General features: G+C 37.2%; 1 protein-coding gene across 1 annotated transcript in view; it reads right to left on the bottom strand.

The window, feature by feature from the left end:
* Positions 1 to 2,260: 2,260 nt before the first annotated feature.
* The window catches only part of RALB (RAS like proto-oncogene B), a 50,279-nt gene continuing 42,801 nt past the window's right edge, over positions 2,261 to 9,738 (bottom strand). The window contains exons 3-4 of the mRNA XM_007937798.2: positions 5,390 to 5,567; positions 2,261 to 2,380 (exon numbers count right to left, since the gene is read on the bottom strand). Of these exons, the coding sequence (XP_007935989.1) occupies positions 2,261 to 2,380; positions 5,390 to 5,567 (298 nt within the window). The remainder of the gene's footprint in view (positions 2,381 to 5,389; positions 5,568 to 9,738) is intronic.

The raw sequence follows: 9,738 nt of genomic DNA, 5'->3' as shown, positions 1-9,738 counted from the left end.
TCTATTCCCCATAGACAATTCCTATCATATTATTCAGTTTTATTTTCATCAAGGCACTTACAACTCCCTGACATTTTCATTTATTTGTCTTTATCCTCACTAAAGCCAAAATATAGGGAGAGATATCTTGCCTGTCTTGTTCAATACTGTATGCCAGCACCTAGAATAGAGCCTGGTACTGAGCAGGAATTCAAATATTTCTTGAATGAATAGTTCAGAAAGATAATGCAAAGCTATGGATATAAAATCTAATCATTTAGCAAGTAATTATGCTTCAAATTTATAAATAGCATTGCTTCCTTGTTTTTCTATGCAAAAAAATCTTACATGTATAAATTATTTTGATAGGAAGATCCACTTCTGATTCCTATCCAGTTAAATACAATTTTAGAAATATGCTAACAGCATAAACCAAGAATAAATTTTTTAAATATGAAACAATTCATACCATCTTTAATTCATTTGGCATATTCTAATCTACCACCCCTTGACCAGAACTGACATCAAGCAGCTGGCAAACTAGAAAGAAAAAAAAAAAAAGCTTTTCTCAGAAAATTAAAGACTTTACCTTTGGCTTTTTAAATTTAAAGTGAAAAAGCTGTCAGTTCTTCCAAAGGAAAGATCAAGTTAAAATTACTGCTTATACTTATAATTTTATTTCCTGGAGCTCAATTCAAAGGATTAACAGAGATAAGACTTATCTTGTTACTGAATATCCAGCAAGAAAAATAATGAATAACTTATTTCAATTCCTTTCATTCTTGTACTTCACATTAAGGAAAAAGGATAAAATAAAAAGGCAGAAAAAGTATGTTTGTTTGCATTTTTTATTGAAAAAGTCCATGATTCTTTGGGAAGTGATAGAAGATTTTTTTTCCAGTCAAAGCATAATTTCGACAATCTCTATAATAACCATAAATTCAAAAGGTTCCTGCTCTCCCCACCCCAATTTCCTTTTGGCACCCATACATGAAGTATCATTTCGGAAAAAATGGGGAACAAAACATCTTGAGTACTGGGTTTCTATCATAGTGCTCCCTTATTGATGACATTTTTTCTGACTGCTGAATGTAGAATATTGATACAAGAAGGATCAGCAATATCTCATCAATAAAAATCTTTTTCTAACTAATTATATGGTTGTCTCAAGAAAAATCTATTAAAAACAGCAGCCAGTTTTCAGAGGTAATGGAGCAATGGCCTATCTTATCTTTCCCCATTTCTTCTCATTTTGAATTTGGAATGACTCAGTCCTGTAAGAGGTAGCATAATATCTGGCACAGGCTCTGGCATCATGATTTTAGAGTACAACTGTAACCCGCCACATTCTTCAGAAGAACTCGTGTTACACCTAAAGAAACAGAAGAGGAACCATGGATTTCTGCGAGCAGAGACAAGTCTCTCAGGAGGACAGAATGTGATATTTGTGGAGAGGGTGGGGCCTAACAGAATGTGACTGGTGATTAGTGTGGGATTTAGCCAAACTTAAAAAAAAAAAAAAAAAAAAAAACTGAATTAGAAAACTGTGTCATTTATAAAGTACACTACTCTTGAATCTTTACCTAGTGTACCAAAATTCAGGATGTAGAGGAGACAAACAGCCAACACTGACAACAGATGGCCAACCGTCAAATATAAAGAAAATAGCTTATAAGTTTAACTTTTCACATGTTAAGAAGGATTTATGAATTTGGTGTTGACCTATCTGACCCAATTCAAATTCATTGTTTAGCTATGCTTCAGTTCCATTGAGTATTGCCAAGAAACTTATATTTTAAATCTTTGAATTTTTCAATGTCATTAAAGCTTAATGGATTTTTCAGAATATTACTGTTAAACTGAGAAGAGAGCAGTCTTATCTACCTCCTTTTCCAAAATCTAATAAAATAAGACAGATCCAAAACAAAAGATGACAATATTATAAAACTAGGGAAAAAATATAATGCTATGACAGTGCTTTTTCTTTTTATAAGACTATTTCCTACCTATAGCATTACATATGTAATTGAACTTTTGGAAGAAGGAAAAACAAAACACTAAAACCTCCTGACAAAGTAGCCATTCCATTCCATGGACAATGGCTTATTTTGTCTGCCAGCCACTAATTCACAAATATTTTCCCCATTTAAAGAAGTACACATTCATGAGATTGGGGAGAACAGGGAGCACTACCAAGGAAGTCAAATACAGTCTTCTCTTACAAACCCAGCCCTATGTCCTTAGTGGCAACTGACTTATGCTTCATCTACCATCTTGATATTCACAGTAAGCAACATCTTTCTTTAAAACTTTTCTTGTTCTTGCTGCTTTTCTTGCCATTCTTGTCTTTGTTTTCTGACATCTTCTTTGCTCTGATTTCTCTCATCAGGTCAAAGAACACCTGGAGGTGGGAAAGAAGGGATAAAAAGAATAGGGAGGAAAAAGCCACTTAATGACTTAGTGAAATAATTCAACTGGACAGGAAATGGTGTTATATTTTAAAGCATAAAGCCAAACACGTTTATAAACCATGTGTCATGAAAAGCAAAGGATCTAAAACAATTAAGAATAACTAACCTTAAAAACATATTCCAACTACACAAAGCAAACATCTCTGATCATACCATGCAACTGGTCAGAAATAATCACCATATCATTTCTACCTTTCAAAAGCTTATTTCAAAATGATAAAAAAAAAAATCTTTTCTTAAGAGAAGTATAATGAAGGATAAAAAACATTTTAGCATAGAACAAATTTACAAGTTTGTGAGATTTACAAATATTGAGAATGACAATAGTCACCAAACTGTCTATCATTTCAAACCACCAGCAAAGGAAAGAGAGATACGAGTACCTGCTACTAGGTACTTTATTATATATCACAGTACCATATTTAATCTTTATAATAACCCCATAAAGTAGGAAACAATCTTATGCATGACAGTTTCCCAGCTTAACTCTACAACAGCAGACCCGGGGGCACTGGGGTGAGAAGGGAATAAATTATAAATGAATTAAATGCTCCTGAACTATGAAACTAGGGAAAAGAAGAGAGAGAGAGATCCTGCCACATGTACCCCTCCCCATATATACCTCTACTCTAATTCTACTATGTTAGCTAAAAGAAACTTTATAAAGAACTAGCAAGACTTGTCCTTTGAACACCAGCTTGTTATTTAGATCTGGATTATAATTTGTCACAGTAGTTTAGATTTTGCCCTCTGCTACTAGCAATCACACCAGAGTACTGATTAGGCCCAAAAAAGATAAAATATGCCTCCTACAAACAGCCAATTAACACTTTTTCACAGAAAATGATGAAGACTGAAAGTGAGAGACTGGGCATGGACTCTTACCTGGGCACGGACTCTTATCTTTGGATAGTCACACCAAACTACAAGCTCCTATCTCTTACTTTCATAGACATAACTTGTTCTTTCTGAAAAGCAAAATGTCTTGTCCTTGCCCCTCAGATCTAGCTCCCTATGTATGCAGGACTCATATGCACTGTACACCAGCTATAGGCACTAAGATGAACCTCCATCCAACCTGTTGGATCAGGCCTCTCAGGAAAGCACATAACAGCAGCAGTGAACAGTTTCAAACATTACAAATTTTTTTTTCTTTTTATTCTAACAGCAAAAGGCAGGAAGAGGGGGAGGGAGGGTGTCCAATTTAAAATGATGACAAAGTTGTTCATTGACTGATCTTATCAGCAACCTTCTTTAGTGCAAATTGTTTACAAGTGACTACGATGCTGCCAGTCATAAGTTTCTCCTGGTTCCTGTTTGGCAGGTCAAGCTGGTCCAGTGGAGGAGGGGGAAATGACAAGTCACTGTGCAGCTGTCCCTCTTTTCCACCCCACCCCATCCCTTCAAAAAAAGTATACACTGATTCTTCCCACCAGGAAAGTCTTCCTGAGTTATTTAAAATGAAATAGATGTCTAGATTTCCTGTGTGGCTTCTACAGCTATGTAACTGTCTGACAAAAGAAATGCAGAGTAGCACCAGAATCAACCTCAGAGTTGAGATAACAATATGAAGTGAAAGTAGCTAACAAATGAACACTTCTCACTGCAGACAGCAATGAAGAGAGTTATGTACGGTGTTGTAGAGGCTGCCAAAAGTGTTTTTAAAGTGACTCCTTCTAATACCAACATCTTAAACACCAATGTACTCCCAGCATCATTTCAAGCTGGAATGAAACTTGGTTATAAATCTCTCTCTTCAGATAAGAATGTAGGAGAATTAGTTCTCCACAAGAAAGAGAAATAGAAGAAACTCGAGGGATTCAGATGTTGATGCTGAATAACACACAGTAGATCTATCTATCTATATATAGATAGATAGATAGATCTATCTATCTATATATATCTAGGAGCTCTGGTAGCATAGTGCCTAAAGCACTTGACTGCTAACCAGAAGGCTGGTGGTTCAAACCCACCAGCCATTCCTCGGAAGGAAGAGGAGGCAATCTACTTCCGTAATGATACTGCCTCGGAAACCCAAGGAGGGGTCGCTATGAGTCGGGTCCAACTTGATGGCAGATAACAACAACAACAACAACAGATATATCTACTGTTTGACTCCTGAGTGACAAGTTTTTAGGTTTTACAAGAGCATGCATTATGGAACAAGAGAGTGAAGGCAGAAAAAAAAAAAAAAAGCTTTATTTTTAAGGGTATTTTACTTGTGTGGCAACATCTTGAGCCTTAATTTAAAAAAAAAAAAAAAAAAAAGGCAACAATAGTCATCCGAAGTAGGTGAGATGCTGTCAACATTCATCATTGTCAAATCATCCATCCTTTCATTAGTTTCAGAGATTTGAATGAGAGAGTATGCTGTGGATGGAATGAAGAGGGAGAGGAAGAGAAAGAAAAGATTTCTAGGGGATTAGTGACTAAATTACAAAGACAGAACCACAGAACCTTGGCTCTGTCAGTGGACAATAAGGTTAAAAGAATAAATCTAACCAGTAACTCAATAAGAGCAAAATCAAGAAAGTCAAGTTTTTTCAGGCCCACTTCTGGGGGAAGCCTCCTCTGCAGCAGCCAGAGACAGCCAGCCTGCTACCAAAGAACCACCAGCTAAGGAAGGTAAGAGTGCAGAGAAGCTACTTAGATCTGTCTTTGAAGCACAATTTTCATGAGCCAATGGTGTCATCTTACCATACTTCCAAGGACTATGTCAACATTAAGTATACTCTAACAAAGCTTCATGGCAAAGCAAAAAGACGTTGGATTTTTCAAAATTTAGGGTCAAGCTCTCCCAATGCTTCTCATGATAATGGCTTGGACTTCTGGAGTAATCAGAATCTCTAACTAATTTCCATAAAACCAACCAGGTTAAGTGTACATTCTGCTGTTTCTCAAGTATGTTTTGAAGAGATGCACAGAAACCACTTGCCTACCTTGTCCACATTGGCACGTGTTTTAGCCGATGTCTCCACATACTGCACACCCCACTCTTCCGCTTTACTCCTGGCCTCCTCGATGGGCACCTGCCTCCGCTCCTCTAAGTCAGACTTGTTTCCCACCACGAGCAGAGGAATTTTATCTTCTTCAGCCTTAACACGGAGGATCTGCTCCCTGAGGTATCACATCAAAAATAGAAAAGCTAAGAAAGCTATAATAAGAACTCAGTGCTGTCAACCCACCTAAAATGAAAAGCTTTCCTAAGGCATAAAAAGAATATCTACATTTAGGGCCTGTTCCCTAGCTGCAGTCATAAACTAGACAAGTGGTTTTCAAAGTCTTGTTCTCAGTTTGCTTGCATCAGGATAAGCTAGGGTGCTCATTATGAAAGCAGATCTCTGGGCTTAACAGTAATCCTAGAGAAGCAGATGCCTGGATAGAGGTCCAGGAACCTGCATTTCAAAGGATCCCCAATCTATAAGCACTTTTTATAATTTAAAAAACTGTGAACCTGTGCAATAAAAGCAAGCTAAAAAAAGATCCATAATATATTTAATAATTCTTCCTGAAAAAGTAATGTGATTTCTTTTGAGAGCAAAAGCTATGAAACCCAGTGTTTCTCAAATGGAAGGCGGCCCACTAGAGGCTCATAAAGTCAATCTATGGATCACAACCAGCAGAATTTTTTTTTGTTTTTGTTTCAGTGAAATGAAATATTACAGAGTAGAATAGCACAGAACAGGAACAACAGAGGGAATCTCAAGTAGTTAGGATTAGTACTGTTTTGTGAAACTTCTGCTTCAATTATATCTACTTGTGTGTATGCACCACTACCCCCACCACCCCCCAGCCTGCACAGTAAATGTTACATGAAACAGAATGGGACAGTTACATTAGGCCATAATCATATTTCAGTGTGCATTATTTTTCTTCTACAAAGTGAGAGAGAGAAAAAAATTACAAGCCCTATGAAGAAGTACTTTTAAAAAATAAATATTAAATATTTTGCTTCCAGTATTTTGGCCCATGGGAACTCTACTTCTATATTCCAATACATTCCAAAAAGAGTCCCCTTCAAAAATGTCTTTTGTGGACAGATGCATTAACTTTTATATGACACAGGGTAACATTTCATGATAATTTTAATGTTTTTTGAAAATTTAAGTACCAAATAGTAAATATTTTAAGACAAGCAAAAAAGGAGAAAAACACATAGATACTTAGGTTTTGCCTCTTAAATAGCTTTGTCCCTATATCTCAACAAAGGTCTAAGAATAAGATACATTTAAAAGTATGCAATAAAAATATACTATAAAAAATAAAAAGTGATAGTCTTCTGGCTCCTCTGTCTTTTGAGGCATGCAAAATTACTTTATTAATAAACATAAAAACATGAGCATTCTGAACTTTTGTGAGATGCCTATTTCTCCAGTTCACAGTATATTGACCAGGAACAATTTCAAGGAAAATAGAATGCATCAACATTTCATTTTATGTTGGGGTCTTTCTATTTAGAAGATACAGAAGAGTTGTGTTTTACATCTGCTAAATATCTAATTCCTCAAGGACTCAAAACTATGAGGCATAAAGTAAAAGTGAGTGAGTTTAATCACAAAGGCTTGGGTAATCCATCTCCATTTTTCTGAGATATCCTGGCAGCTTTGGGACGTTCATCTAAATGTCAGAAGGACAAGTCAAAAGAATTAGCTTCTTTTTGCTTTAGGCATTCATTTGTCCTTTTTCTTTTAAGGATACCTTTTCTCATATAACAATCAAATTCCTTCTTCCAAGATGAGATGAGATTCTGTTACAACTCTATTAGAGTGTGCAAATATCATGTGTGTGTGTGTGTATGTGTGTAAACCCAGGATAGTGTGTCAACACAGTAGGATAACACTCTATTCTCTGGAGATGACTTCTCTACTGCCCAACACTTTTTTCCTGATGAGTCATGGGGCAATGAGGAATCAAAAGGCTCAAGACAGGGAAGAAAATAAGGTAGTATGTGCATTTGTCTTGTTTTACCCTTGGGGAGGCATACACATAGAATTTAAAATCTATATATTATGTAGATGCAGACACAATATAAGTATATGGGCTATATCCAAATATAGAAACCTCTCAAACACCAAACTTATTGCCATCGAGTCATTTCTGACTCATAGCGACCCCCATGGGGTTTCCGAGGCTGTAAATCTTTACAGAAGTAATCATCCAGTTTTCTTTCTTGGAGCAGCTGGTGGATTTAAGCCACTGACCTTATGGTTAGCAATCAAGGGCCTTATCCACTACACCACCAGACCTCCTTATAGAAACCCCTCACTCACACTCACTGCCACCGAGTTGGATCCAACTCACAGTGACCCCTCCTTGGGTTTCTGAGGCAGTATCAATACAGAAGTAGATTGCCCCATCTTCCTTCCGAGGAGTGGCTGGTGGGTTTGAACTGCAAGCCTTCTGGTTAGCAGTCAAATGCCTTAGGCACTATGCTACCAGAGCTCCCACAGAAACCTCTAAGTATTTCTAAAAAGTCTGATGATTAATACCACTTTTCATAGTGAATTCTAGTGATTTAACTTCAACATACACACTATAATTCCAAGAAGTGAAATATCTAATTCCTTAAGGACTCAAAACTATGAAGCATAACAACTGAGGCACTACCTTGTTACCTTCCATTCACTCTGTTGGTTTACCTACGTTTAGCCCTTGAGGGCTCCCTGGCTCAATGATGCTTCCTTCCAAATCTTGGGAGGATATTTAGCTTCCTCATTGTCACCACCGGTTGAACACCTTACTTTCTGACCAGAACTGGCTAAGGAATGAAAAAAATAAAATTATTGTGTTTCTTTGTTGTTGTTGTTGTTGTTTTTCCTTTTAAGTTCATTATTAGGCTCTAATTTCAACTTTACCTAAAGTTGAATTGTTTATAAGGAGGGGAGATTAATAATAATAAAACTGTGTAAGAGAAATGGGAAGGATATATAGGGTAAAGAAAGAGATATAGCAGATAAAAATTATACCAAAAATGCTCACTATTTCTTATTACAAAATGAACCTAAGATCTTTACTTATCGCATTTTAGAAATGAATGGTAACAGTGAATATTCTGCTTACTACATGTGTACCATGTGCCATGTTGTCAGAGGGCCTGGGGACACCACATAATGGAGGTCCTTAAGGAGCTCACAGTCTAATGCACCATTTCATTTAACTGCATTTTCAGATAAGGAAATAATATCCAATGTTAAATAAACACACCCACAATCACAAAGCTGATGAGTGGCAGAGCAGGGATCCAAACCCAAATCTGTCTGATTCCAAAGCCTAGATTCTCTCCACTCAACTCTACTCAAAGTTCTTGCAGCGGCAAATGGTCTCTCTGACTCAAATCCATCGGTCCCAGCCACTGTTTCATTAACTTCAAAATAGACAAAAACTGTTACTTTTCTAATAAAATTATTAAAAATTTTAATTTTTAATTAAAAACTTGGAGGACATTGTGTTGTGTTGTTGTTGTTATGTGCCGTAGACTCGGCCACGACTCATAGTGACCCCTCCTTGGGTTTCTGAGGCAGTATCACTACGGAAGTAGATTGCCCCATCTTCCTTCCGAGGAGTGGCTGGTGGGTTTGAACACCAGCCTTCTGGTTAGCAGTCAAGTGCCTTAGGCACTACACTACCAGAGCTCCCTGGAGGACATTATGCTGAGTGAAATAAGTCAATCACACAAGGACAAATATTGTATTAGTCTGTTATTGTAAAAAGTCAAGGCAAGGTTTACATATGGCAGGAAATTTTCTTTGTTGATTACCAGGGATGGGAGGGGAGGAGAGGGAACACTGTTAGATAGGTAAAGACAAGTATTGATTTGGGTGAAGAGAAGGGCAATGTACCCAATGTGAGTGATCAACATGGTGGCACTGAAGAAGAAGATAGTTAAGCCTTAAGTTGATAGGAAAACAAAATTATAGGTTCTTTTTTATTGTGATTTGGGTGAAAATTTACAGAGCAAATACACTTTCCATACAGCAGTTCACATACACTTTGTCTCATAACACTGACTACAATTTAGCACAATGCAGTATCTCCCCTCCCTCTTTCCTCTTGATAGTTACCTCTTCCCTGTGTCCATTTCTCCATGCACTCCTAGCCCCTGAGCTGTCTCCCTATTCCTGAGCACCCCTTCTTTCTCTCATGCTTATTCTCTCCAAGGAGTATATCTACCTCAGGTAAACTCAACTGATATTCCTGTCTATTGTTTGGCTGGAAGCCACAGGTGTGCGTTCAATTCCAGACCTGAAGGGCAGCTAGGGGCCATAGTCTCAGTGGTTCCACCAGGATC

The sequence above is a fragment of the Orycteropus afer genome, unplaced genomic scaffold (assembly GCF_000298275.1).
Source record: "Orycteropus afer afer isolate SDZICR_OR568_19922 unplaced genomic scaffold, OryAfe1.0 scaffold00004, whole genome shotgun sequence".
Classification (NCBI taxonomy): Eukaryota; Metazoa; Chordata; class Mammalia; order Tubulidentata; family Orycteropodidae; genus Orycteropus; species Orycteropus afer.
Note: the sequence above shows the minus strand (reverse complement) of the source record. Positions and strands in the feature narration are given on the sequence as shown.